The 23,936-nt window shown below is 62.0% G+C and overlaps 12 protein-coding genes across 12 annotated transcripts; 4 read left to right on the top strand and 8 right to left on the bottom strand.

The window, feature by feature from the left end:
• Positions 1–100: 100 nt before the first annotated feature.
• On the bottom strand, positions 101–1,515 carry RHTO_03993 (uncharacterized protein; the record flags this gene model as incomplete). Its single annotated transcript, XM_016417661.1, has 2 exons — positions 101–408; positions 480–1,515. 2 exons carry the CDS (start codon positions 1,513–1,515, stop codon positions 101–103), a joined length of 1,344 nt encoding a protein of 447 aa, XP_016271068.1.
• Positions 1,516–1,733: 218 nt separating this feature from the next.
• RHTO_03992 (uncharacterized protein) lies at positions 1,734–2,986 on the bottom strand (the record flags this gene model as incomplete). The annotated part of the gene is made up of 2 exons (XM_016417660.1): positions 1,734–2,068; positions 2,125–2,986. 2 exons carry the CDS (start codon positions 2,984–2,986, stop codon positions 1,734–1,736), a joined length of 1,197 nt encoding a protein of 398 aa, XP_016271067.1.
• A 236-nt stretch (positions 2,987–3,222) lies between these two features.
• On the bottom strand, positions 3,223–4,620 carry RHTO_03991 (uncharacterized protein; the record flags this gene model as incomplete). The annotated part of the gene is made up of 2 exons (XM_016417659.1): positions 3,223–3,548; positions 3,603–4,620. 2 exons carry the CDS (start codon positions 4,618–4,620, stop codon positions 3,223–3,225), a joined length of 1,344 nt encoding a protein of 447 aa, XP_016271066.1.
• Positions 4,621–4,815: 195 nt separating this feature from the next.
• On the bottom strand, positions 4,816–6,509 carry RHTO_03990 (uncharacterized protein; the record flags this gene model as incomplete). Its single annotated transcript, XM_016417658.1, has 5 exons — positions 4,816–5,007; positions 5,111–5,311; positions 5,402–6,025; positions 6,100–6,264; positions 6,327–6,509. 5 exons carry the CDS (start codon positions 6,507–6,509, stop codon positions 4,816–4,818), a joined length of 1,365 nt encoding a protein of 454 aa, XP_016271065.1.
• A 372-nt stretch (positions 6,510–6,881) lies between these two features.
• Positions 6,882–8,274, top strand: RHTO_03989 (proteolysis and peptidolysis-related protein; the record flags this gene model as incomplete). The annotated part of the gene is made up of 7 exons (XM_016417657.1): positions 6,882–7,089; positions 7,211–7,293; positions 7,350–7,428; positions 7,489–7,648; positions 7,709–7,996; positions 8,084–8,187; positions 8,243–8,274. The coding sequence occupies 7 exons, from the start codon at positions 6,882–6,884 to the stop codon at positions 8,272–8,274; spliced, it is 954 nt and encodes a 317-aa protein (XP_016271064.1).
• A 405-nt stretch (positions 8,275–8,679) lies between these two features.
• On the top strand, positions 8,680–9,871 carry RHTO_03988 (acetolactate synthase small subunit; the record flags this gene model as incomplete). The annotated part of the gene is made up of 3 exons (XM_016417656.1): positions 8,680–8,977; positions 9,089–9,315; positions 9,377–9,871. The coding sequence occupies 3 exons, from the start codon at positions 8,680–8,682 to the stop codon at positions 9,869–9,871; spliced, it is 1,020 nt and encodes a 339-aa protein (XP_016271063.1).
• A 1,155-nt stretch (positions 9,872–11,026) lies between these two features.
• Positions 11,027–12,893, top strand: RHTO_03987 (glycine-rich RNA binding protein; the record flags this gene model as incomplete). Its single annotated transcript, XM_016417655.1, has 8 exons — positions 11,027–11,067; positions 11,153–11,318; position 11,791; positions 11,862–11,987; positions 12,052–12,213; positions 12,338–12,403; positions 12,776–12,829; positions 12,889–12,893. 8 exons carry the CDS (start codon positions 11,027–11,029, stop codon positions 12,891–12,893), a joined length of 621 nt encoding a protein of 206 aa, XP_016271062.1.
• Positions 12,894–13,325: 432 nt separating this feature from the next.
• On the bottom strand, positions 13,326–14,161 carry RHTO_03986 (outer membrane protein, beta-barrel domain containing protein; the record flags this gene model as incomplete). The annotated part of the gene is made up of 4 exons (XM_016417654.1): positions 13,326–13,367; positions 13,434–13,504; positions 13,566–13,865; positions 13,930–14,161. The coding sequence occupies 4 exons, from the start codon at positions 14,159–14,161 to the stop codon at positions 13,326–13,328; spliced, it is 645 nt and encodes a 214-aa protein (XP_016271061.1).
• A 237-nt stretch (positions 14,162–14,398) lies between these two features.
• RHTO_03985 (outer membrane protein, beta-barrel domain containing protein) lies at positions 14,399–15,225 on the bottom strand (the record flags this gene model as incomplete). Its single annotated transcript, XM_016417653.1, has 4 exons — positions 14,399–14,440; positions 14,497–14,742; positions 14,798–14,809; positions 14,917–15,225. 4 exons carry the CDS (start codon positions 15,223–15,225, stop codon positions 14,399–14,401), a joined length of 609 nt encoding a protein of 202 aa, XP_016271060.1.
• A 452-nt stretch (positions 15,226–15,677) lies between these two features.
• RHTO_03984 (uncharacterized protein) lies at positions 15,678–17,875 on the bottom strand (the record flags this gene model as incomplete). The annotated part of the gene is made up of 6 exons (XM_016417652.1): positions 15,678–16,238; positions 16,298–16,405; positions 16,462–16,778; positions 16,835–17,439; positions 17,501–17,558; positions 17,617–17,875. 6 exons carry the CDS (start codon positions 17,873–17,875, stop codon positions 15,678–15,680), a joined length of 1,908 nt encoding a protein of 635 aa, XP_016271059.1.
• Positions 17,876–18,296: 421 nt separating this feature from the next.
• On the top strand, positions 18,297–19,582 carry RHTO_03983 (uncharacterized protein; the record flags this gene model as incomplete). The annotated part of the gene is made up of 2 exons (XM_016417651.1): positions 18,297–19,206; positions 19,269–19,582. The coding sequence occupies 2 exons, from the start codon at positions 18,297–18,299 to the stop codon at positions 19,580–19,582; spliced, it is 1,224 nt and encodes a 407-aa protein (XP_016271058.1).
• A 289-nt stretch (positions 19,583–19,871) lies between these two features.
• Positions 19,872–23,620, bottom strand: RHTO_03982 (uncharacterized protein; the record flags this gene model as incomplete). Its single annotated transcript, XM_016417650.1, has 12 exons — positions 19,872–20,107; positions 20,167–20,601; positions 20,669–20,714; positions 20,780–20,936; positions 21,031–21,396; positions 21,494–21,825; positions 21,929–22,922; positions 22,987–23,053; positions 23,114–23,211; positions 23,274–23,297; positions 23,368–23,475; positions 23,586–23,620. 12 exons carry the CDS (start codon positions 23,618–23,620, stop codon positions 19,872–19,874), a joined length of 2,898 nt encoding a protein of 965 aa, XP_016271057.1.
• Positions 23,621–23,936: the final 316 nt, after the last annotated feature.

Raw genomic sequence — 23,936 nt, 5'->3', positions numbered from 1 at the left:
TTCGATGCTTCCTTATTGCTCGAGTCCCGCCTCGCAAAGGTGGTGTACTGACAAGATGCAGAAGCGATCCTAAGCGCGATCTGAAGCGATTCCTACCGTCCTACCCCTTCCTCACGCTACCGCCTCCGCCTGCTGCTACCGCATCGAGCTCCTCCCGCGTCACCTTCACGCCCTTCGCCAGCCTCGCAACCCGCTTCTCCCACCCATCCTTCGGCTCCTTCGCTTTTCCGTCTGCTTCGCAGAAGAACCCAAACTTGCGCTGCTCGTCGTTCGTCTCATTCAGCCAGTCGAGGATGGTGCGAGCGGCTTGTTCGGTGGGAGATGGACGGGAAGGAGGAGACGCGAGCATCTGGCATTCGAGGCGGAGGACGAGGTGGCGGATTCGGAGGACGTCGGCGAACTCGCGGACTGTGAGGGGATAGCAACTCAAGGTCAGTCAGTGAGCCATGGTGTGCGGGAGGAGGAACACGAGTACTCACCAACGAGATGCGCCGCAGGTCGTGCTTCCTTGATGAAGCGGAGGACCTGACCAGGCGACAGCTCGCTCGGCCACTCCATAGCCCAAATCAATACCTTCCTCAGCGTCAATACCCACTTCTGCAACACCTTCGGCAGCTGCTCGAAGCCGTCGAGCGGGCCTGCGAGGGCTGCGTTCCCGTAAACGACGCCTTTATCAGGCTGTCGAGACGTGATGTGCCGCGACTGCTCGAGCAAAGGCTCGCTGCCTGGACGGAGGCAACCAAATGCCGCGAGGCTGCATTCGTAGACGAGCGACTCGTTCGACGAACCGCACGCTTGCAGGAAGCGGGCAAAGGAGCGGTAGTAGTCGACGGACCAGGCGGGCTCGACCGGTCGCTCGAGGAAGTAGACGTCGGGGATGAAGACGAGGTCTCCGTCGTCGGGAAAGAAGTCGGACACCTTGAAGTGCGGCGCAAGAGAAGGTACGGAATCGCCTGGTCCGGCGAGGTAGGCAGTCGACTTGCGCAAGGCGTTGATGATGAGCGGCGGCAAGAGGCACGGGTCATACGCGCGCAGTTTCTTGAGTGGGTCGAAGAGGAAGCTCGCCGCCGGTATGAGGGTCGAAGTTGGAGGCGTCGGGAGGAGGTGCGGGACCTGGAGGATGGAGGGAAGGTCCGCTCTGACGACGCTTGTGGCGGCGAGGCCGACTGCAACAGTTCTGCGGCGTTTCATGAGGAGACTGTCGTTCGCATCACCGTCACCAACGACGGTTTCGTGTCGTCGTTTCCTCCTCCTCCCACCCACCTCGCTCGAGACACTCCTATCGCCTGTCACCGATGCATCCTGCCCTGGTGACTCCATCTCGACATCCGTAGCATCGCCGTACAGCTCCCGGCAAGCCTCCTTGTCTTCGCCAAGTCCGAAATTCGTCGCCTCGCCGTCCTCCTCCTCGATCCCGACCGGAGCGCAGCAGAAGCAGCCGATGGGGCGCACGGCGACTGGAGCGGGAAGCGGTGCGAGCATGCCTGGGGCGATGTAGTACCTGGCAAGCGGCATGACCAAGAGAGCAGGTGAGCGGAAGGTGGAAGAGGAAAGGGAGGGTCCGCGGACTCGAGCGGGACTCGTTCGTTGGTCCGCTCGCTCGATATAGGGGGCAAGACTCGACACAGTAGTCTGTGATTGCAGCCTTCAAGCGAGAAAGATGTCGAGTAACGAGTCCACGAGTTCAGTTGTCGGCCTTCCCAAACCCCAAGCGACTCCGTCCTCCCTCCTCCTCAGGCGCAAGCGATGTCCCAGTCCTCTTCTGCCAAAAGAGTCTTTTCCCATTCGTCGAGCACGCCCGCATCGTAAGGGTAGCCCCGCCCAGCCCTGTCGAAGAACCACGCCCAAGGTTCTTCAGCATCGACCTGCACGCGCGGCGTCCCATCCGGACGCGTGAAGAGGAGAGTGCGGCGGTCCGGCGAGCGAGGCTCAGCAAGCCAGTCGAGCATGACGAGCGCGGAGGACTGGCGACGAGAGAGCGGGGACTGGGATTGGAGGTAATCCGTAAGTGTAGCCTTCGCCGCTGCTACGCCTTCGCGAAGCGGGATCACGTAGGCAAAGCTACGGACTGTCAAGCGGACCGTCAGGCTCGCCGCAAGTAGTTTGAAGAGGCGGGTGACTTACTGAGGTATTGAAGGGGAAGTGGCGCGTACTTGAGGAGGTAGTGAACCGCCTCGATGTCCATGGCCTCGTCGTCGTAGACCCAACGAACAGTCTCCAAGATGTTAAGCAAGTGCGTCTGGAGGTCGTCGTCGAGGTAAGGGAGGCCTTTGGCGCGTCCTAGCTGGTAATTGTTGCGGATGAACTCGCCGTCCGGTTTCTTGCGCAGGACGGGCCTGAGGGCGCCGTGTGAGTCGAACTCGTCCATGAGGATCTCGGGAGGGATCTTCCAGTCGCAGGTCTGCGAGTCGCCGAGGTGTGTCTTCATGGCGCAATCCTTGAAGAGACGCAGCATTCCTTCGAGAATCTCGGGCTGCCAGGACGGTTCGACGGGGACCGGAGTCGTGAAGAGGTCGTAGTTGGCGTTGGAGAGAAGACCGAGGTCAAGCTTGATCTCTTCCTCCGTCAAGTAGGGCGAGGACGGACGAGGCGCGGGTTCTTCGTCCTGGAAGACGAGGTCAGGCGAGGCGGCGCGGGAGGTTGTGTCCGAGTAAAACGACGGTGTGGTCTGTCCTGACTGCATGGTCTTGTTCTCGTCGTCGCCGATGCATTCGCCAGCCGAAATATCGTTCGCCGCCTTCGAGCCATCTTCCGAGTCGAGATACAGGAACTCGTCGTCGACCTCGCGCGCCTGCATCCTGCCGGCGTCGCGTTCTGCGTCACTCTGAGCGCTCGACACGCTGATCTTGTCCCAGTCGTCGCCAACGAGCTCGAGATAGAGTGAGGAGCGAGACGAGAGAGGCGAAAGCGTCGTGTCGCTCGGAGCGCTCGGCGGGCCAAGCGCACCGTCGGGAGAGTAGGCAGCAGTCACAGGGAGGTCATCCATCGCAGCGCGAGCGGGTTCAGCCGTGGTGTAGCGAGAGCGAGGTGAGCGGAGGAGGCGGAGGTCCCGGTGAGTCGGCTCTCAGGGTCGGAACGATTGGGTGACCTTGCAGTGCTTTCAGACGCAGTCAGCGTGGCTACTGAGCAGCCTACGAGGCCGTCCAGAGCAGCAGGGAACGAAGAAAGACTTGCTGACTGGCGTTGACCTTCCCAAGTTGCAAGCAAAGTCCGTACGGCTGTTCAGAAATCGCTCCAGTCCTCCTCGGCAAGCACTCCCTTCTCCCACTCGTCGAGAACCTCCGCCGTGCAAGGATCGCCTACCTCGACACGCTTGAACCACCACGCCCAAGGCGGCTCGCTCAGGTTGAAGCGCAATGATCCGTCCGGGTGCGTGAAGAAGACGTAGTGTCGGTTCGGGGAACGAAGTGACTGAAACCAGCGGAGGAGGACGATGGCTGCTGCTTGATGCGGCGAAACGCGACGGAGCGAGTTGAGGTGCTGGATGAGCTCGCGCTCGGCGTGTTGGGTTGCCTCGCTGAGCCGGACGACGCTGGCGTACTCCCGAACTACGGAACCGTGGTCAATCAGGCTGGACGAGGTAGACGGGTGACGACACGCACCAAGAATGTGCAAGGGCAGAGGCGCGTGTCGTACAAGATGGGAGACGGCGTCGACGGTCAAGGTCTCGTCCTCGAAGAGCCATTTCATGACATCAAGCATCGCAAGAAACTTGACGCGTCGGTCGTCATTCAACGATTCCCAGCCTGGAGAGCGTCCGGGAGAAAAGGTCGCCTGAATCGCCCGTCTGTCGGGCTGGCGCATCGTGACTTGCTTCGAGACCCAGTGCAGTGAAGCGCCTCGCATCAGACGCTCCGGACGCGACGCCCAGACCTCACGCGGTTCGCACTCGTGGAAGAACTCGAGAAGCAGCTGGAAGAGCGGACCGCTCCATTTAGGCTCGACGGGTGTGTCGATGAGGTAAGGCATGTAGTCTGCGAAGCTGATGCCGTGAAGGTCGGGAACGAGCATCTGCTCCGTCAGGAAGGGCGCCTCGTCGGCGGGCGGAAGTTGAGCAGGCTTCGGGCGGTTCTTGCCATTCCGTCCGCCGTTCTTTGGCGGCTCTGAGGTGAAGTCAAAAACGAAGTTGTGTCGTCGAGCACCCTCGGAAGTCGACGCTTCTTCGCGCGGAATGGATCTTGCACGTTGCGGAGGAAGCGGTCGCGCTGCAGGAGGAGGCGAGGGATTGGGAGAGCGCAGAGAGGTCCGCCTCTGGTGCTTCCTGCCTCCGCTGTGTGAGCGACGCTTGTGAAAGACTACAGGAGGGTCCATGGAGCGAGCTCCCTCATCGTCCTTGAAGCGCTTCGCCGATTGAGAAGAGGAAGCGTCCGCGTCGAGCTGCCGCTTCGCCGATGCCTTCCCCTCATCCCTGTGAGCGCCTAGTTCGCTGCCAGCACCCCACTCGCCCCACTCGTCGACCGGAAGCTCGATGTCGAGCTCGACAGGTTCGTCTCCTCCTCGAACTGATGAAGTCGGTTGGACGGCGTTTCCTGCGGCGGGAAGGAACGAGAGCGGGTAGGCGTTGGCCCAAGGCTTGTCGAGGAATGTCTGCGTGAGCTCGTGAGCGACAGCAGCAGCCATGGTGAGAAGCGAGGTGAGGTGAAGGAGGACAAGGGACGAAGCTCCTCTCGACAACTGTGAGCGGCCCAAGCGACGTCGAGTGAGCGAGCAGCGAAAGCAGGGCTCTCACGTCACGAGAACGACTCCCCAGCGAGAACAAGCGACTTAGTCTGCAATCAAGCGCGCCCGACCTACCATCTCCTCCTCAAATCCCGCTCAATCCGAGTCGCTCGACTGGTCGCCAAGGAACGCCGCAAACTTCTTCCTTTCCATCGCAACATCCTTCTTGCGCGCCGAACTGCTTGCGAGCTTCTTCTTGGAAGGACCGCTGGCGACGTCCTCGTCCGAGTCTGCGGTGATCTGCTTGCCGTCGCGCAAGCCGGCGTGAAGAGGGTTGCCGCCGAGTTCCTGAACAGCGCAAAGAGAGAGTTAGGAGTGCATTCTTCCTCAAAAGCCAGTCAAAAACTGGGACGAAGACTGCGCGGACAGCATGACAAGATGGCGAACTCACAGCCATCTCCTTATCAAGCTGCCTCTGCTCTCCAATCTCCTTCGCCTTGGCCATCGTCGGCAACTTGCCGTTTTTGACGGGCAGGTCAAGCTTGGCGAGGTGGTTCTCGAGAATCTCGATGCGGCGGGCGGCGGTCAGGGTGCGTTCGGCGCCGGTCGAGGCGGAGAAGGCGCGCGGGCCGGAGGCGGCGGTCAGGAGGGCCTACGAAATACGAAAAGCTAGAGCAGTCAAACCCTGTCCGGCCTTCTGGCATACAGCGGGAGACGAAGAAGGCTGTTCGCGCCGGCGCACCTTGAGCTTCTTGATCCTCTCTTCCTCCTCCTCCGTGCCCTTCTCCGCGTCTCCAGGCTTCGGCGCCGGCGGCTTACGCTCCTTCTTCGGCTTGTCCGCCTTTCCCTTTCCCTTCGATGCTCCGCTCCCGACCGAACTCGCGCGCTTCTTGCCCTTCTTCTTCGATCCGCCGTCCTCGTCGCTGCTGTCATCGATCGCCTTCGACGGAGGTAGCTCGTTACTCGAGTCGTCCGAGTCGGCAATCAACTCGGCGCTCTTGAAGCCTCCTGCGGGCGCCTTGCCCTTCCTCCCGCCTTTCTTCGCCGGCGCAGCCTTAGCCTTGCCCTTCCCGTTCATCGCCGCCTTCGCCTTGCCCTTGCCCTTCTTGGCAGCGCTCGACGAGGCGACGGATCCCGAATCGTCGTCGTCGTCGGAAGAACCAGAGTCGGACGAGGAAGCCGACGGCTTCTTCCCCTTCTTCGACGGTGAGGGAGGCGAGGAGCCAGACGAGGAACCAGCGTAGTCTTCGTCTTCCTCCTCCTCGTCAGAATCGTCCAACCCGCCGGGACCGAGAGCGGCGGCGACAGCTGCGGCGCCTCCGGCGAGTCCTTCGACGACTTCGTCAACCATGGCCGCTGCGAAGGTCTGCGGGAAGCGTGAAATGCGATCTTAGTCAGCACAACTAGCTGGATCCTGCGAGCGGCAAGACCCCGGCGCACCTCGAAGTTCCGGTCGGCCGCTCGCTCGTACTTGCTCCTCCTCTCCCCCATCTTCTTCTTCCCGCCCTTCCTCTCCTGCGCCCCGTCCTCGTCCTTTGCAGCCGTACTCGTCTTGCGCTTTTTGGCCGGAGGAGGCGAAGACGCGTCTCCCTCGCCGTCGTTGGCCTGCCGAGAGGGTACCACGGTCAGCTCCTCCTCATCCAACCGATCAGGTCGCGCAGACGCGCCACCAGCTCGCCCCAAACCGCCTTCGCCTCGTCCCTCAGCCCTTTCTCCTTCCACTCCTCGTCGGAGCAAGTCCAGCCCGTCTCAGCCAACAAGCGTCTCAAGTCGCGCGCCGTGAGGTCGCTTGCGGTGCCGGCTGCGTTGGCGTCTTTGTAAATCTGTGCGAGAGACGGGAGAGAGGGCATCGTGCGCAGCTGGTGCGCGTGCGAGCGTGTGAGCGGGTCGAGGGACAGATGTCAACGAGGCGAGGAGGCGAAGCTCCCGCGCCGCTTCATTCGGCTGACTGAGGAGACCTTGTATCGTCTGAAGCTATCACTGCATTTGTTTGCTGCAGAACGCATCGCCTGAGGGCGTATGAAGCTATGAAGCGAGGCGACGAGTGCTTTTTTCTGTGCTGCTCAGAATGCCACAGGGAGAGCTGTCGCTCGGGCAGCAGTGATATTACCGTCTGAAAGTGTGATCAAGCCCCCGAACGGCACACTTCGAGCGGCTTGAGGATAACTCCTGCTCCTCGCTCACCTCGCGACCTCTCAAACCGCTGCACCTCTCCCACTACAATGGCTGGCCGTGGACCTTCGTTCGCAGAACTCGGCGCTCGGTACCTGCGACAGCGCGCAGGCGCATTCGGACAGGGAGGCGGCCCTCGTCCTGGAGGCGGAGGAAACGGCGGCGGCGGTCCCGGACTCGGTGCGATGCTCGGCGGCGCTGGAGGAGTCGTCGCGCTCGCTGTCGGTGGTCTTGCGATTAACGCCAGCTTGTTCAACGGTGCGTGCGGGCTTGCTTGAGCGGTGCCGAAGTGTCGAGGCGATGAGGGGAGAGCTGACGACGATCGCTCCCTCTTCCTCCCGCTTGCTGTGGCTTCAATCCTGTGCTTTTGGACGCACAGTCGACGGAGGTCACCGCGCGGTCAAGTACACCCGCCTGCATGGTGTGACGGAGGAGGTCTACAACGAAGGAACCCACATCGCGGTGCGTTCGCTTCCACAGCTGCAGGACAGGCAGATCAGCTGACACCGAGCTCGCAGATCCCCTGGTTCGAGACGCCCATCATCTACGACGTCCGCTCGAAGCCGCGAAGTATCGCCTCCTTGACCGGGACCAAGGGTTCGTCCGCTTTTCCCCCTCGCCTCCTTCCCAGCTGACCCATCCTACGTACGCCCGCAGACTTGCAGATGGTCAACATCACCTGCCGTGTCCTGTGCCGACCACGGGTGGACGCGCTGGCCAAGATCTACACCGAGCTTGGCGCCAACTACGACGAGGTTGTCCTGCCCAGTATCGTCAACGAGGTCCTCAAGAGTGTCGTAGCTCAGTTCAACGCCTCGTGAGTCCCTACGCGCGGCTCGGTCGTGTGTTCAGCACTAACGGGCTCTTGTTCGCGCAGCCAACTCGTTACCCAGCGCGAGATGGTCTCGAAGCTCGTGCGCGACAACCTCGAGCGCCGCGCGGGCCGCTTCAACCTGATCCTCGACGACGTCTCGATCACGCACGTCACCTTCAGCCCCGCCTTCTCCGAGGCGGTCGAGGCGAAGCAGATCGCGCAGCAGACGGCGCAGAGGGCAGCGTACCTTGTTGACCAGGCGCTGCAGGAGAAGCAGAGCATCATCGTCAAGGCGCAGGGTGAGGCGAGGAGTGCGGAGCTCATCGGTGAGGCCGTTAAGCAGAACAAGGGGTGCGTCTGCGGTTCTACCTCATCGTTAAGTTGCTTGTCAAACAAGACTAGCAAGCTGATGATTGCTCTTCTTTTCGTCGCGCACAGATTCCTGGAGCTGAGGAAGATGGAGGCTGCGCGCGAGATTGCCGGCCTCGTCAGCAACTCTGGCAACAAGCTCATGCTCGACTCGGATGCCCTTCTCCTCAACTGTGCGTTCCTACCTTGCCGCTCCTCTCGCGCATACTGACGCTCCTGTGCGTATAGTGCAAGACGGCAAGGACTCCTCGAAGAAGTGAACGCCGTCCAAGCCGCGGTCGCATGTACATTAGCTCGCACACATTCGTCACCTCTCCCCATCTGATCCTGCAACGGGCATGCGGTGCTCATATGGGTCGCTCCCGCTTTCTCTGGCGGCGGCTGGAGCTCTCGTTGCTGAGTTGCTGGAATACGACGCTCTTGCGCGTACGTGGTCGAGCTGTTCTCGCTTCGGAAATGGCTTTCACGGCTTCGGGAAAGACTGTCGGGCATTGTACCGATTCAGTAACTTGGAAAGAACGCCTCTCAGCCTCGCCTTGACTGCCAGCGAAATTCGTGCTTCCGGCCACAATCTCCGCCTCTTGACTCTGGCTTGAACTACTCGCTCGCCGTCTCTCTGCTGCTCGCTGGGCTGCACAGAACACTCGCAGCACTTCGCTAGAACCATGGCTTTCGCTGTCCTACGGCAACGAGCCGCGCGCGCCGTCGCTCGCCAATCTCCCGCAACTTCTCCATCGCACTCGACAACAACGCCTCCTATCCCGCTCCGCGCCTTTTCGACGTCCCCAGGCGCCCAGTCGGCCCCTACGAGGCCTGTTAACAAGCAGCCGCATGAAACAGCGAGTTCTACGGCCGCGGCGGAGTACAAATGGTCGCACCCGCGAGCAAGGCCTCCTCCCCTTCCTTCTATCGAGCCGCCGACATGGAGCCCAGAGGAGGCCGTATCTAACATCCTATACAACAGCAAGTCACATTCCTAGCCGTCGCCAGAGCCGCAGGACCAACGAGCTGACCTTCCGGACCTTCCTTTCCACCCCGGCTCCTCTGCCCGGCCCGCGCCCGCCCTCCGCGCAGCTCCTCCCCCCTCGCTCCAGCCCTTCACGCGGCACACCCTCAACTGCCTCGTCCAGAACGAGCCGGGAGTCTTGTCGAGGGTTTCCGGAATCCTCGCCGCCCGCGGTTTCAACATCGACTCGCTCGTCGTCTGCGCGACCGAGGTCGAGGACTTGTCGCGGATGTGCATCGTCTTGAGGGGCCAGGATGGCGTCATTGAGCAGGCGAGGCGGCAGCTCGAGGACTTGGTGCGTTCCGCCTCCTCCGCAACTTCTCCTCGCAGAAGCTAATCTCGCCGCCCCCTCGCAGGTCCCGGTCTGGGCTGTCCTCGACTACACTCGCACGAAGACGATCGAGCGCGAGCTCCTCCTCGCCAAGATCTCGATCCTCGGCCCCGAGTACTTCGGCGAGCAGCTCGCCAACAAGGGTCCTGACATCCTCCCGGCGACCGAAGGTCTCGAAGAGGGTTCCCCCGCCAAGCAGCACGCCGATAACACGGTCAAAGCGGCTGGCTCGATCCACCCGGGCGTCGACGTCGACTACCACGCACCCCGTCTGTCGCCCAGCGAGGCGCTCCGGCAAAAGCACCAGCACCTCGCTGGCATCGAGCTTATCGCCAAGCAGTTTGGCGGAAAGCTTGTCGACGTCTCGAACGACTCGGTTATCGTCGAGATGACTGGAAAGACGACCAGGGTCGACGCGTTCCTCAAGCTCGTCAGGCCTTACGGGATCCTCGAGGCGGCGAGGTCCGGCGCGATGGTCATGCCCCGTGGTGCGTATCGAGCGCTTGTTCGTGATTGCTGAGCAATACTGATGCTGGCTCTCCGAGCAGCTCCCATCGCCTCACCTTGGTCCGGTATGGCGGACGAGGACACCACCGGCGACCAGGTCGAGGCGTTTGACGCTTCGCTCCTCCCTCCCGGCTAAAAGGTGCGTACAGAACGTTCCTCATTGCCCAACCTGAGCCTGACTCTCGCTTTCGGCAGCTTTCGCAAGGAGGTACGAGGGTTCGATCGCGCGGGAGAAGGCGGTCATTGTGTGATGCGGTACTTGCATTCGAGCAGTTGTATCCCATCATTTTAGCCATCCTGCGCTGCCTACAGTCGCGAGAGAAGCGCTCCTGCTTGTTCATGGTCTGGATGGCAGCGTCAACGAAGCCAAAGCCGCGAGCGACCCGTTCCAGGCTCAGTCATGACGATGCAGTCGACGTTAAGACTGGTGAGAGCTGCAGAGCACATTCTTGACCGACAGGCCGCAGGTTATGCTGTCGTGGCCCGTCCAGCGCGCGTGGAGGAGCACGACCATAGGCGGATGACAAGCGCTCGTCCGTCACCGTCTGCACACACAGGCAGAAACGGTCGCAGCGCGTGAATCGAGATTTACAGCTTGGTCTGAGGGGCCCGGTGTGCGCCTACAAGCGCCACAGGCAGCGTCGGAAAGTCGAGCTCGCCCTAGAACTCGCCTCAACTCGCCTACGTCGGCAACGGCTTGCTCGCGCGAGCTCAAGAGGAGCTCGGGAAGCATTGCATGAGCGTTTCGAGAATGCAGGGTGGTCTTAAAGCGCGAGATGGGGTCAAGAAAAGTCCAGGGTCACCCCGACGAGACGTGAGACGATTTGCAGCAGCGGCAATACGTCCGCCGGGGGCCATAATCGCCCAGGCTGCCCTTTCCAGCACAATGCACTGCCTCCACCTTTCGCAAGCCCCATACTGAGTCCCGATGCCGCGTGCCAGGTCTGGGAGGCTGTTTGGAGGCGAAACAGCGGCGTGCTGCGCTCGCAACGCCGCGCAAGCGTGCGCGGGTTCGCTGAGCTGGTCAAGCAGAGCGTTCTGGTCAGTCTGGCGTAGCAAATGCGGCCCCAGCGTTGTGAAGGGGTCGAGCGATGCAGCCAAACGCCGCTTTGCCTCCTCCTCCCACCCTCCTTTCTCGCTTTCCGCTCACACGCACCAGACAGCCAGAATGAGCGCCAAGATCTACTGCGGTAACCTCTCTTGGGGAACGTGCGTCTTTGCAGGAGCCCCCGCCGCGCCGCCGCCGACATCTCGCTGACATCTTCCCGCTCGTCCCATCTCCATCACACCACAGCAACTCGGACTCGCTCCGCGACGCCTTCTCGCAGTTCGGCCAGGTGATCGACTGCATCGTCATGACTGAGCCGGGAACGGGTCGCTCGCGCGGCTTTGGCTTCGTCACCTTTGCCGACCAGGCCGCTGCCGACGCCGCGATCCAGACCATGAACGAGCAGGAGCTTGTGAGGCCACGCTTTTCCATCCCGTGGCAACGAAGCACCCCCTTGAACACTCTATGCGGATTGCGGGACGCGCGTCGATTGTATGCGGAAGCGAGCTTGGGGGCACGGCGCGTGACGGAACGAGAGCTGCTTCTCGGATTCGGGCTTCCTTCTCCAAGGTCTCCGTTCTCCGGGAGGCAGCAGTGTGCAGTGCGGATACGACGCGGACTGAGCGGAAGAAGGGGTTTCGAACGGGCGCGCATCACTTTCCGGTTCTCGAGCGGTTCCTTCTGACTCTGTTGCCTCCGTCGTCTCCTTTCTCCCGTCTCCCTTACTCGCGCCTGGGTGTCCTTCGGTTCCGTCTCCGTCTCGTCCTGGCCTATCCGACTCGTCCTCCTCAACTTGACATGGTCCTGGGTTTGCCTCGGTCTCCGCGCTCTCGCCTCTCTTCACTCCTTCCATGACCCTTTCTCGACGATTCCGACGACTACAGGGTGCGTGAAGTCTTCCACATGTTACGTTTCGACCTTTCTGTGCTGACATTTCCGCTTCTCTCGCTCGCAGACGGTCGCCGCATCCGCGTCAACATCGCCAACCAGCGCACCGGCGGTGGTGGAGGCGGTGGATACGGTGGCGGATACGGTGGCGGCTCGGGCGGCTACGGCGGTGGAGGATACGGGGGTGGAGGATGTACGTACTCGTTCATCTTCTCGAAAGCTTTCCGATCTAGCGACTGACTGCTGCGCTCGAGCAGACGGTGGCCAGTCCGGCTACGGCGGCGGCTACGGTGGCCAGTCTGGCTACGGCCAGCAGGGCCAGGGCGGCTACGGTGGCGGATACGGCGGCCAGCAGGGCTACGCCGGTGCCCAGCAGGGCTACGGCGGTGCCGAGGGCTACGGCCAGCAGTCGGGCGGATGTAGGTTTCCACTTTCCTCTTCTCGTTCCTTTCTCCCGCTGCGTTTCTTCCGTTCCTTTCCCTTCCGTTCCGTCGACTGGCTCTTGACTCGTGGTTCTTTCCGATGCCTTTTCTCCTGGGACAGACGGCGGCTACGGCTCGGGCGCACCTTACGGCGGTCAGCAGCAGGGCGGCTACGGCGGCCAGGGTTGTGCGTGACGTTTCCTCGTCGTTTTTCCGTTTCTGTGTTCTCCGTCAAGCCTCGTCGTGTCTCCAACCGCTGCTTGCGCCTTGTCAATTCCCTGGTCTCGTAGTCGGGACTGAGGGGACGGGCCAAGCCGGCGAGTGACGACTTCGACGCTCTTCATTTCCTTCCTTCGCGACTGACCTCGGATCTCGCCTCGCATTTGATCCTCGGTTCTTCCCGGTCTCCGTGTCTTCTCCCCCTCTCAGACGACGGCGGAGACTACAGCTACGGTGGCTGTGCGACTCGTTCCTCATTCTCGTGCTCGACCGCATCAACAGGTTCTCAGGCCTGTTGCCTGTCGAGACAATCGCTGACCTTTCCTCCCCATCCTCGCAGACGGCCAGCAGCAGCAGCAGCCCCAGGGCGGTCAGGGCGGCTACGGCGGCGGATGTGAGCCTAGCCTGCTCAACTCTGTGTCACAGCCGAGCTGACTTTCTCTCGGCTCGCAGACTAAGCGCTTCCAGCCTTAGCTTCCTTCCCTCGGTTTCCTCCCCTTTCCCTTCCCTAATTTCCCTCTCTCTCAGCACACATGTCTCTCGCTCCCTAGTCCTGGCGCCCCCACTCTCGCTCTCTCGCCTCATCCAACGGTTCCCCTCTGTGCCCAAGTCCCCTCATTGTGTCCACCTCCAATCTTGCGCGAATCGCTTCTCCTCCCTCTCCTCTCCGTCTCTCTCGAATCCATCCGTCGTCTGCTCTACCGATCTTGACCGACATGTTGCGACCACAAATCAATTCGCTTCTCCTCTTTCCTCACAGCGACTCGCGTCCGAAGAATTACAGACAGAGAACACACTGCTCACTTCCTGCTCGGAAAGTACGACTGCGAGAGATTAAGCAAGCCCTGGGCGACTGCAGCCGCCATGACTTGTCGAGGTTGCGACCCTCTTCACTTCGCCTGCATCGTCGCGGGCCCGAACTCGCCCGCCAGCTAAGCGACAGGGTACGTCAGTCTACACTGCTCACTCTGCGAAGAGGCTGTAAGCGCGAGACGCACGTTGAAAACGTCGATCTTGACATCCTGGACGGTCGAGTTGTTCGGGTTGGTGATCTCGAGGATCCCGACGGCTGCGAAACGTCCAGGCTGTTCAGTGAAAGACTGTGCAGGACGAAGAGCGAGGAAACGCACCGCAAACCCAGTTGAGCCACCTCCAAGCCGGACTTCCCGTCTCGAACCTGACCCTCAAATGAGCCTTGGTGTTCGCCGTGTTGGGCAGCGACGGACCCTCGGTGTAGACGAAGATGTAGTGCGACGCGACTGGCGGCGGAAGAGGCGGAAGGATGGGTTGCTGAGCCGAAGGAGCTTTTGAGGCGGGAGGAGCGGCGATGGGAGGAAAGGGCGTCGAGATGACCCAGCGCGCGTCTGCGGAACCGGTGCCGCTGACAGGATCGACGAGAACCCAGTCTGCCGAGTGCGGGAGAATCGTTCCTGCGACCGAGAACGCCCTTAGAGCAAGTTGTCGAGCGGGAGAGAGGAAGAGCCGAAAGCGCACCGTTCATGCCATGCCTGCCGTGGACAGTCCCGCCAGTGATCGGGAGATTCAGCCTGACACCACGCGGGCCGGGAACGAGCGGCGCAGTGTTCGGGAGGACGTCGAGGTGTGCGGTGAAGAGCCAGTTCAGATGGGGAGGCGAGGGAGGTGCGCTCGGCGGTCTGGCAGCAGGCTTGGACTGTCCGGCGATGCAGACGAGCGCAATGAATCCAACAAGCCAGAAGACGGCCATCGCGAGGGCGTGCGAGCGGGGAGCAGTGACAAGAACGAGGCAGGATGAAGAGCGGAGAGACGGGACAGAGACAAGTCTCGCCGGGAGGTCCGCGGAACGCTGTGCAAACGTTATGAATTTCCCTTGTTCGCTTTGCACTCAGTGTAGCAGTCTGTAATTCGTGTGGTCCGTCTTGAGCTGCAACTTGGGAAGGTCAGCGCAAAGAGCGCGAGGAGGTTGAGTCCCTTCCCACGCTACTCACTCAGGAAGCAGCGTCAGGTTGGTGTAGTCCGTCTTAAACTGAGGATGGGGGAGGTCAGAGAGGAAGGTGCGAGGAGGGGAACGGAAGAACTCACGTCGAAGGCGTCGATGCGGAGCGTCGAGACGTTGAGGTCGTCGTGGCCGAGGTTGTGGAGGACACCGACGGCGACAACGTGATTTAAGTGATAGTATGCAGCTGAGCCTGTTTCGATCTTAATGTGCAGGTGGAGCGAGCCGTCCTGCGTCTTCGGGCCGAAGGTATTGAAGTAGAGGTCGCTGCCGTCACTCAGGACGGCATTGTAGCGCGTGTCGGCGGTGAAGATGCCTGAACGCGGGTCGACCTGCACAAATAGAGTGTTAGCTGTGCTAGAAAGCGTCTGAAAACGGCCGACGCACGACGCCCCAGTCCTGCGTAAGACAGCGTCCGCCGGCGAGAGGAACGAAGCGTGGGACAACGGCCGTCAGTAAGAGCGCAGATGCCATAGAGCAACACAAATGAAGGAACCGAGACGCACGGCGCCGAGGTTACGGAAGGTGCCGTTGATGCCTGGTCCCTCGAGGTATCCTCCAACAATGGGTATAGCCTTGCGCTGACCGTAAGGACCGACGTCGCCACGAAGAAGGTCGGCCGGACACTTGACGATGGCCGTGTAGAGCCACTTGAACTCGGGGGGCGTAACCGGAGCGATGATGGGCTGGAACTGGCTCGTGAGGTTGGCAGTGGTCTGAGCGGGTGCGCCGTTGCCAGCCGAGTTGACGGGCGAAGCGGAGGCGAACGAAGCAAGCGCTGTAAGAGCGGCAGCGGCGAAGGAGGGGACGAGCATGGCGGAAATGGGGACTTTGAGCGTTGGTGTCGGTCGTGGGAGATGGTAAGAGCTTCGAGTGTCGGTGAGGCTGGAGCCAATGAGCAGGGAGTGGCAGAGAAGCGAAAGAAGCGTCGGAAGCTCGCCCTCCTCCTCCTCCTCCTCTCCGCTCCTCCTCGTCGTCTTCCCCGCCGGAGAATCGTTTCGCTGTCATCCCCACCGCGATCGAGCGTCATGAAACAGCGCTAGCGCTGAAAGAAAAGCGAGCGCGAGCCAGTCGCTTACTGTCTCGTCGCTCGAACGGTTCAACCGTACGAAGCCGGTCGAGTAACCGGGAGGTGGGGGATGAAGGGGAAGGGATGAGCGGGCTCAAGGAGTGCGCTGGCGGACTGTCATGCTCCGGAGCATCGAGTATACGTGTCAGGATTGCGTGCGATGCGGGAGACAACGAGCGAGAGGAGTCGACCAGAGGCCTACGCCGCCGCGCCGTTGGCGGCTTCGACTCTCGTCTTCGCCTCCTCAACGACTTCTGCTACCCGGTCCATCATGTTGCGCAGCTTCTTAAGCGCATCGTCGCGTCCCGCCGTTCCTGCTAAACCCGCCTCAGGGACGAGAAGTCCAACCAACGCATGCTTGATGAGCGCATGGCTCTCCGCCGCCCGTGCGGCCCTTGTGAACGTCCTTGGCAGTCCTGGCGTCATCTTCGAAGTCGTTGCAGCCGAAGAAGGGAGCGGAACTTCGATCGGAACGCGGGCGATGAGGTGGAGGAGGTCGGAAGACTCGAGCGAAGGGATTCGCCAGTAGGAGGACGTGCTGGATGAGCCGCTGGCGTGGTTCGAGTCGAGCGAGGCGGCGCTGTTGGTTGCGTGAAGGGAGAGTTTGCGCGGGGAGGTGCTTCCCGGATTCGGAAGAGAGGAGATGTCGGAAGACGGGAGGAGGGAAGGGTAAGCGGCGAGTGGATGCGAGTGCGTCTCGAGGTAGGCGGCGAGTAAGCGGATCGTGAAAGGTGTGCAAAGTTTGTGAGTCGAGAAGAGCTGTGCGTGGCAAGCATCAGCTCTCAGTACCCCGAGAGTGTGGAAGGTAAAGGACTCACCTCGACGAACGAGACGAAGTCTTCGTGCGCGAGGGCCTTCATCCGCTGCACAAGTTCAGCCATGACCGCAGGGCCAGACAAATAGCCGTCGACGGCCGATGCACCAATCTGCGGCAAGCGGAATGTAAGCGGCTTGTATTAGCGGAGCGGGCGAGCGGACTCACCACGCCGACCAGCTTGACACCGACCTCCTTCTTGTCCAGCAAGGTCGTTCCATCAGCCTCCCACGCCTCCTGCTGCTGACTCTCCGTCATCGCCGCAACCTGGCGCTTCCTGCCCTTCTTCTCGTCCGCAAGCAGCTCCTCGTCCGTATCGCCGTGCTCGTCGTCCTCGTCCGACTCGGGCTCGGCGTCCAGATCAATCGCGTAGTCAGAGAACGGCCAGAAGGCGATGTCGAGCGCTTTGGAGGAGAGCTCGCGAGCGGCGCCAGACGAGGCGGAGGGCTTGAAGTACCGGAGGAGACTGAGGGGTTCGGGCGGCTCTGTGGTCGCGACGTCAGCATTGCATGGCGACGGCAAAGCGAGTAGGGAGACGCACCCGACAGACCGCCGACAGCGCCGCGCTTCTTCCGCCACTCGTCCTCCCAACCTCGCACCAGCACTCGCACGACCTCCCATCCTCCCACCTCAAGAACCGGCCTCTCCCTCGTCCTCAGCCGCGGCACCTTTGCCACCGTGCCCGCCAACACGTCCCAGAGGTCTTCCGCACCAAGGATCCGGTCCGCCGAGACAGCGAGCGGGTCGTCAGCCGAGTCGTGCGGGTGCTCGTAGTCCGGGTCTGTCGTGGCGGCTTTTCCCTTCCCTTTCGCCTTGCGCTTCGACTCAATTGCGAGTCCGAACGGGTCCGCTTCGTCTTCCCCGCCTTTTCGCCGCTCAGGCAGTCCATAACCCTTTACGGCTGCGCAAACGACCTCCGCCCCATTCGTCCCGATCACATCATTCAGCATCTCGCGCGCCAGTTCGCGGATCTTGCGATGCGTGAGTGCGATAGGGTCGTCGGAGAGTGTGAGCAGGCGTGTTCGAGCGGTGGAGGTTGGGCGAGCGGGTCTCGAGGCGTTGCGAGCATAGGTCGCGGAGGATTGCTCGGGCGGTTTGAAAAAGAGAGGGAAGAAGCAGAGCGAGAGGAGGAGGCGGACGTGGTGTCTGTCGCGTAGAGAAGGGCTGCTTAGCGAGCCTTACGGACGAAAGGGAGAAAGAGACGAACCGGTTCGGGTGGTGCAGCTGGTTCGTGAGGCCCTCCATCGCGAGCAGCGCTTCCTGGTCTGCCGGCACAGGTCTAGTCAGCGAACGCAGCAGGCGAACCCGAGAGCCTGCACGCACAACTCGCCGCATCCTCGACCTCGAACTGCGCCTCGACAAAGTGCTCCTGCGCGTCCCTGAACGGCTTGGCGCCCTTCTCGTGCGCCTTGAGAAAGATCTCTGCGTTCTTTGGCCGCTTTGGCGCGCTCGACGATGCCGTTGACGAGTCGATGCGGGGTTGTTTCGATGCGGGAAGAGAGGGGTCGGCGGGAGAAGGTGCGCCGCCGTTCGCGAGTGTCGAAGACGGCGAAGGGCGTTTCTGTGGAAGTAGTGAGCGCATGGTGTCACCGAATTTTCTTCAGCAAGCCGTGATGTCGAGTCTGCGAGGTCGCGTCTGTTCGCGACGAGGAGGAGGACGGAGAAAGTCGCTGCAACAGCGGGCAGGCGAGTCCACTTGGACAAGATGGCCTTCTGCTAGTTGGATTGAGCTCTTTGACGCCTTCAGAGCGGTACAGGGCGTGGTGGTCGAGGTGAACCGCCGACTTCGCACCGCCTCACGACCGCTTCATCTGCTTTGTACTCTTGCGCTCGCCCACCACGCTCTTCCTGGCTCAGACTCGCGCGAATGGCAGCTACAGCCACTGCCTGGCGCTCGGCGTACCCGCTGTCCTTTTTTCCCCTGGCCCGATCGACCGCTCGACGCTGTGCTCGCGCGATGGAGGAAGTACGGGTTGGACACGGCGCAACCCTCGGATGAACGGATGTTCTGGCTCGACGAGGAAGAGGAGCAGGGTTCAGCGGCGCAGCAGGGCTCGAAGCGCGGCAGGGAGGACGAGGGCGCGGACGGACCTTGCAGGAATCGCTCGAAGCAGCAGCAGGAGGTCGTGCGCATCGAGACGGGTCGCTCAACCCGCGAGAACGGCGTGACACAGTCAGAAGCGGCGACGTGCTCTGCTGTCGCAACAGACGCCCCGCCGAAAACGCCCCGAGCCCGAACCAAGTCGTCGTCTTCGCCCGTCGCCGAGCGTCACAAGCGCATCGGACACTTCTTCGACTTGCCGGCCGAAGAGACAGCCGAGACGGCGCCGAGCAGATCATCCGACTCGCAAAGTCGCCAGGCGGAGACAGCGCAGACGACTCCAACCCGCCCGTCGACTCCGGCGAAGTCTCGCTCCCGCGGTCCGCGACAAGCCCAAACCCGCACGGCCAGCTTATCCAAAAATTTCAATGAAGACTTGCCCGACGTCCTCTCGCGGTCGGCCGTCTTCCCTCCTGTCGCCGGTCTCTTCTTCAACCACTATCAGCCCTACCTCGTCGACGAGCCAGTCGAAGCCGATTTTTCCTCTCTGCTGTCCGACGAGTTCGTCCGCTTCGCATGCGCTGTCGCACCGCCGGAGAAATGGAGCGCCAAGCCAGATCGCCTGCAGGACAACGAGCTTGCTGTACCCGGACTTGGACGCTTCATCGGCATGTGGCAGCCCAACAAGGCGGCCATCGTCGCTGCAGCTCCTTTGCACCGTTCTCGCGCTTACAGGAGCATCACTTCCGACTTGTTGCCCAAGTTCGAAGCGATGACGGTGGTCATGCAGTGGATCTGGGAGAACGAGGAGATTGGCTTGCCCGAAGTTGCGGGGATGGTACAGACCGCTCCTCTTCCCGTCTACATCCTCAGTGCGTTGTCACTCTCCCGTCCTTGCCTTCTAGCGCCGCTGATCACCCTCGCTCTCCCTCAGTCCGTACCTACGCATCCAACTCCCGCTACACTCGCATCCGCAACCTGGCCTTCACCGACCTCCACACGTACCTGCGCAACCTCCGCTCCCGCTCCTTCGTCGACTCCGCGGCCCTCGACCTACTTACCTGGCTCGACGAACCCTCCTCTCGCTCTGCGCGCCTCGAGAGGATGTGGCGGTTCTTTTGCGGACGGGATGGGCAGCGAAAGAGCGCGAGAGGGTGGGAGGAGTGGCTTGAAGGCGCGAAGAAGGGGAAGAGGAGGAAGAGGGAGGATTTGGAGCGGTGGGAAAGGGAGGAACAGGAAGGGATGTGAGGGGACTTTCTGGCAACGCGCGAAGCTGTAGAACACCTCATGGCGAGGCGTGAAAACGAGAGTCGAATGATCTCGAGCAGCCAGCCGTAGCGGCGACGAAACAGCCGGTGCGAGCGAAAGTACGAGACGAAAACGACTCTCCAACGCGAGGCATGAATTGGAGCAAACGGACTGTTCAGGGTCAATTAGCACTACTTGGGGGAATCGTATCTACAGCAAGGGGTGTCAAGAGGGTACGGGTACAGGCGAACGAGGTTGCGTGCGTGCGGCGAACGACGACATCGACAGCTCAGAGCTGGTGCGCGGGCTGCGCGGCCGAGCCGTGGCTGTAGTTGTAGTTCGACGAGCGCGCGTTCGAGGTCGAGCCGGGGCCGACGATCGAGAAGGCGGGAGACTCCCAGCCCATCTCGCCCGTCTTGCGCGCCTTCTGCTGCTGGTTCGCGACCTTGTCGACAATCGAGTCGGGCGCGGACCAGTTGACGAGCTTGTCCTTCGGGTCGAGCGTGATGGCGAACTGGCCGTCGGCTGCGAGGGCGAGACGATGTCAGCGCGAGTCCGAAAAAAGGGAAGAGGGCGCAACGCACGAGCAGCGGCCTTGGCCTTCTCCTTCTTCTCCTGGGCCTCGACCTTCTTGTCGCGGAACGACTGCTTGAGGGCGTCGATCTTGTTGGTGCCCTCCTGGTTCGACGCGTCCTCGAGGCGCTCGCTCAAGTCGGAGAGCTGGCTGTCGACCTGCTCGAGACCGGCGCGGATGGCAGCCTCCATCGCCTTCGAGACGGCCGTCTTGATGAGGCCAGTCGCGAGAGGGCGGAGCATGTTGATGAGCGTCGAGTGCTTCGCGTCGCGGACGGCGAACTTGAGCTTGTCGATCTTGATCTTGGTCTCGACGACCTTGAAGGCATGGTGCTTGCGGCCGGTCGACTCGACGTGGACCTTGCCGGAGATACCCTTGCCGCCGATGAACACGTCGGCGTAGCCGGAGTCGGTGAGGCGAGGGAAGCCGGTCTTCTTCTTGATGTCTGCGAGAAAGTAACGGCGAAGTCAGCGTCGTTCCCACCCGTGTGCAATCAGAGGGGCAGTACGCACAGAAAGCGACATCCTTGAGGTCGCACTGGACTTGCGAGAACGAGATCTGCAGGGGCGAAGCGAGGTCAGCGTCGACGGCCTCGTCGCGAAGGAGGAGAAAACGAGACGCACCCAGAAGGCGTGCTTCGAAACGTCTCCGAGGTTGTCGTACGGCGAGAGCTTCCAGTAGTTGCGCGCCTCGATCTCGAAGATGTTGGGAAGGAGGTTGGCGGTCTCGAGGGTGAGGTTCTCGATGACGAGGTCGACCTCCTTCGACGTGTACTCCGCCCTGTTACGCTAAGTGTCAGCCTGACTTGTGAAAGGAAGCAGGAGGGAGGCGGAGAGGAGACGAGACGAGGCGAGGCGAGGCGATTGAAACACACCTGGGAATCGGCACGTAGCCAATCTGCTGGAAGAGAGCCGGGAGGATCTCCTTGCGAATGTCGCCCCAGAGATGCGGCTTGTACTTGAGGTTGCCCTCGTTGTCCATGAAGAGGTCCGTAACGAGAGTCTTGACAGCCTCGCCGAGACGCTGGTTGAGACCGTCGTCGGCGTAGGCCGTGAAGAAGTTCTGCACCTCGTCGAAGAAGCGGTCCTTGTGGCCCGAGTAGCGACCGTTCTGGGGGTCGAAGTAGTGCTTGCCCGACTCCTTGAGCTCGCGGCCGCGGCGGTCGGCCTCGTCCTTCATGATGTAGCCCGGCTCCTGGAGGCACTGGCGGATGTAGTGGTCGAGCTCGCGGAACCACGAGCTGTGGGAGGCAAAGGTGGGAGGCGTACGCAAGGAAGAGTCAGCTTGGGAAGGTCAAGGGTGGAAGCGACGACGGCGGGAAGGGAAAGCGAACGCACCGGAGACCCTCATCGTTCTGGGCGTCAGTGTAGAGCTGGTCGACCGAGTCCCAGATGGGCTGCATCGAGCGGCCGTTGGCGAAGCGCTCGAGGAGGGTGCGGAGCTCGGTCGTCGCCTGCTGGAAGTCGTTGTCGTGGCGGACGGTGCCGGCCGTGCCGCCCGACTGACGCGTCGCCTCCTTCGCCTGAACCTGGTAGTGCTCGGCGCGGTCGAGGAAGAAGTCGATCGCCTCCTGGTAGTCCTGGTGGCGCTGGTTCTCGACGATGACCTTCTTCAAGCGGTAGATGAAGCGGTCGCGACGCTCCTGAGGGAACTTGTCGTTGAGGTAGTCCTGTAGACGAGAAGGAGCGGAGGAGGGAAGTCAGTAAGCGCCGAGGAGGAAGGAGCGCCTTTCCGCGACTTCGCCGCGACAGATGGATGGAATCGCAGCGCACCTTGGTCCTGTCAAGCTGGTTGGAGATTTTTTCCTTGTGCTCGTCAGGGATTTTTTGGAGCAGCTTGTCCTGAACGCCCTTCGCCTCCTCCTTGGCCTGACCGACACCAGCATCCTTGCCGGCCTGGGCGCGCGCGCGACCCTCGTCGAGCTGCTGCTGGTTCGGCTGCGAGTTGCCGAGGCTGCCCTCAGTGGTCGAGAGAGTCTGGCCGTAGCCGGGCGCCTGGGCAGAGGAGAAGCCGCCCTGCTGAGTCGAGTGCATCGAGCCGAGCGAGCCGTCGGTCGCCGAGTATCCGCCCTGGTTCGTCGCGAGGGTCTGGCCGGGCTGAGCGTGGAGAGAAGAGCCGGTCGTAGCAGCGCCGGCGGACTGGGCGCCGCCAAAGTACGGAGGCTGGCCGTTGCCGGACGAGTATCCGCCGGTCGAGTGCGACTGGGTGCCCGACTGAGCGGCCGAGTACGCGGTCGACTGAGCAGCGTTGGCGGCGTCGCCAACCGAGCCGATGTGGCCCGTAGCGGGACCAGCCTGCGACTGTTGGCCCTGGTCGGCGGCGGAAGCGACGTTGGACGCGCGGTCCGTCAACTCGCCCTTGGCCTCCTCCTTGGCCTGGTACGCCTGGTCCTTCTTGCGGTACGCCTCCTCCTTCATGCCCTGGAGACCCGTGTCGGGAACGGGGTCGGTGTGGTCGCGGACCTCACCGTTCGGGCCGACCCACTGGTTCGAAGGCGCGGGCTCGTCGACCTGGCGGAGCTGGTCCTGGTCCGGGCGAGCGACCTCGGCAGCCTTGACGGCGGCGTCAGCAGCGACGTCACGACCGAGGAGACCGATGTCCTTGAGGAGCTTGCGCGCCTCCGAGTTGGTGAAGATGAGCTTGCCGAGCGTGCGCAGGTGCGTGACGGCCTGGTCCGCGTCGGACTGCATCTGGTTGCGGTCGGTGTTGACGGCGACGTTCTTGACATCGCCGAGCGAGGGCGGGCGGACGGAGCGGGTGTGGTAGCTAGCGGGAGACGTGCAAGTCAGCGGTGGTGTCTCCAACGAAGCGAGCGTTGCGCGGGACTAACAAGAAGTTCTGGAAGAGCTCGTCGTCGTTCTTCTCGGCCACGATCTCCTTCAAGACGCGAATGATGTCTAACGGGCGAGGTGGGTCAGCGTTAAGTCGAGGGAGAAGGCGGGAAAGCCGCTGCTCACTCCGGGTGTCCTCAACGAGCGTCTGACCGTCCTTGGAGAGCCTGCGCTCGTTGATGGGAGAGTGGCCGACGGCATAGTCGAGCGCCTGGATGCATTGCCTGCAGAGGGAGACTTGGGTCAGCTTCTTCCCCTCCCAACATTGCAGAGACTGCCGACTGACTCGTTGTTGGGGAGCTTGCCGTTCCTGCGTCGTTGCAAAGACGTGCTCGTCAGCTAAGCCGAACTGTGAGACCTGAAGGGTTCGATGTGCGCACCTGAACGCCTCGATGACGCCAAAGACCTTGAGCTTGCGGTCAGTGTCGACGGCCTTGTACTGGGGGTCGGTGGGAGAGGTGACCGCGTTCTTTGCCGGGTTTTCAGAGCTGCGGGAGGACGAGGAGGTGTCGCGATGCGAGGACGAGGGAATGAGGCAGGTTGAGAGAGACGTCAGCTCTCGAGTGCGGGTTTCGTGCAAGTTGGCGAGTGTACGCACATGTCGCGGATGTGAGTTCCTGTGGTGGGAGCCATTGTTTGTCTGAGTGAAGAGGGAGAAGAGAGAAGGAGGAGCGGAATGGATGCACTTCGAGGGCTTGCTCCTTCGCAGGCGACAGAGTGACGTACTGCGCCGCGATTGCGCGTGACGCACACGCTCACGCGCAGCCTCAGCCAATCAGCCAAGGCGGATCAGCAAGGAATCGCCAACTCAGGAAGGTCACATACTCAGGGATCGTTCGTCTCGCTCTCTCGCGAAGTACAGTACGCTCGTAGGCGTAGACTTGTACTTGTTCTCTCTTCCACAACCACCTCACTCGCTATCTCAGCGCCGTCCGCCTCAACGACCGCC

The sequence above is a fragment of the Rhodotorula toruloides genome (assembly GCF_000320785.1).
Source record: "Rhodotorula toruloides NP11 unplaced genomic scaffold Scaffold24, whole genome shotgun sequence".
Taxonomy (NCBI): Eukaryota; Fungi; Basidiomycota; class Microbotryomycetes; order Sporidiobolales; family Sporidiobolaceae; genus Rhodotorula; species Rhodotorula toruloides.
The sequence above is the reverse complement of the archived record's forward strand: the minus strand, read 5'-3'. Positions and strand labels throughout refer to the sequence as shown.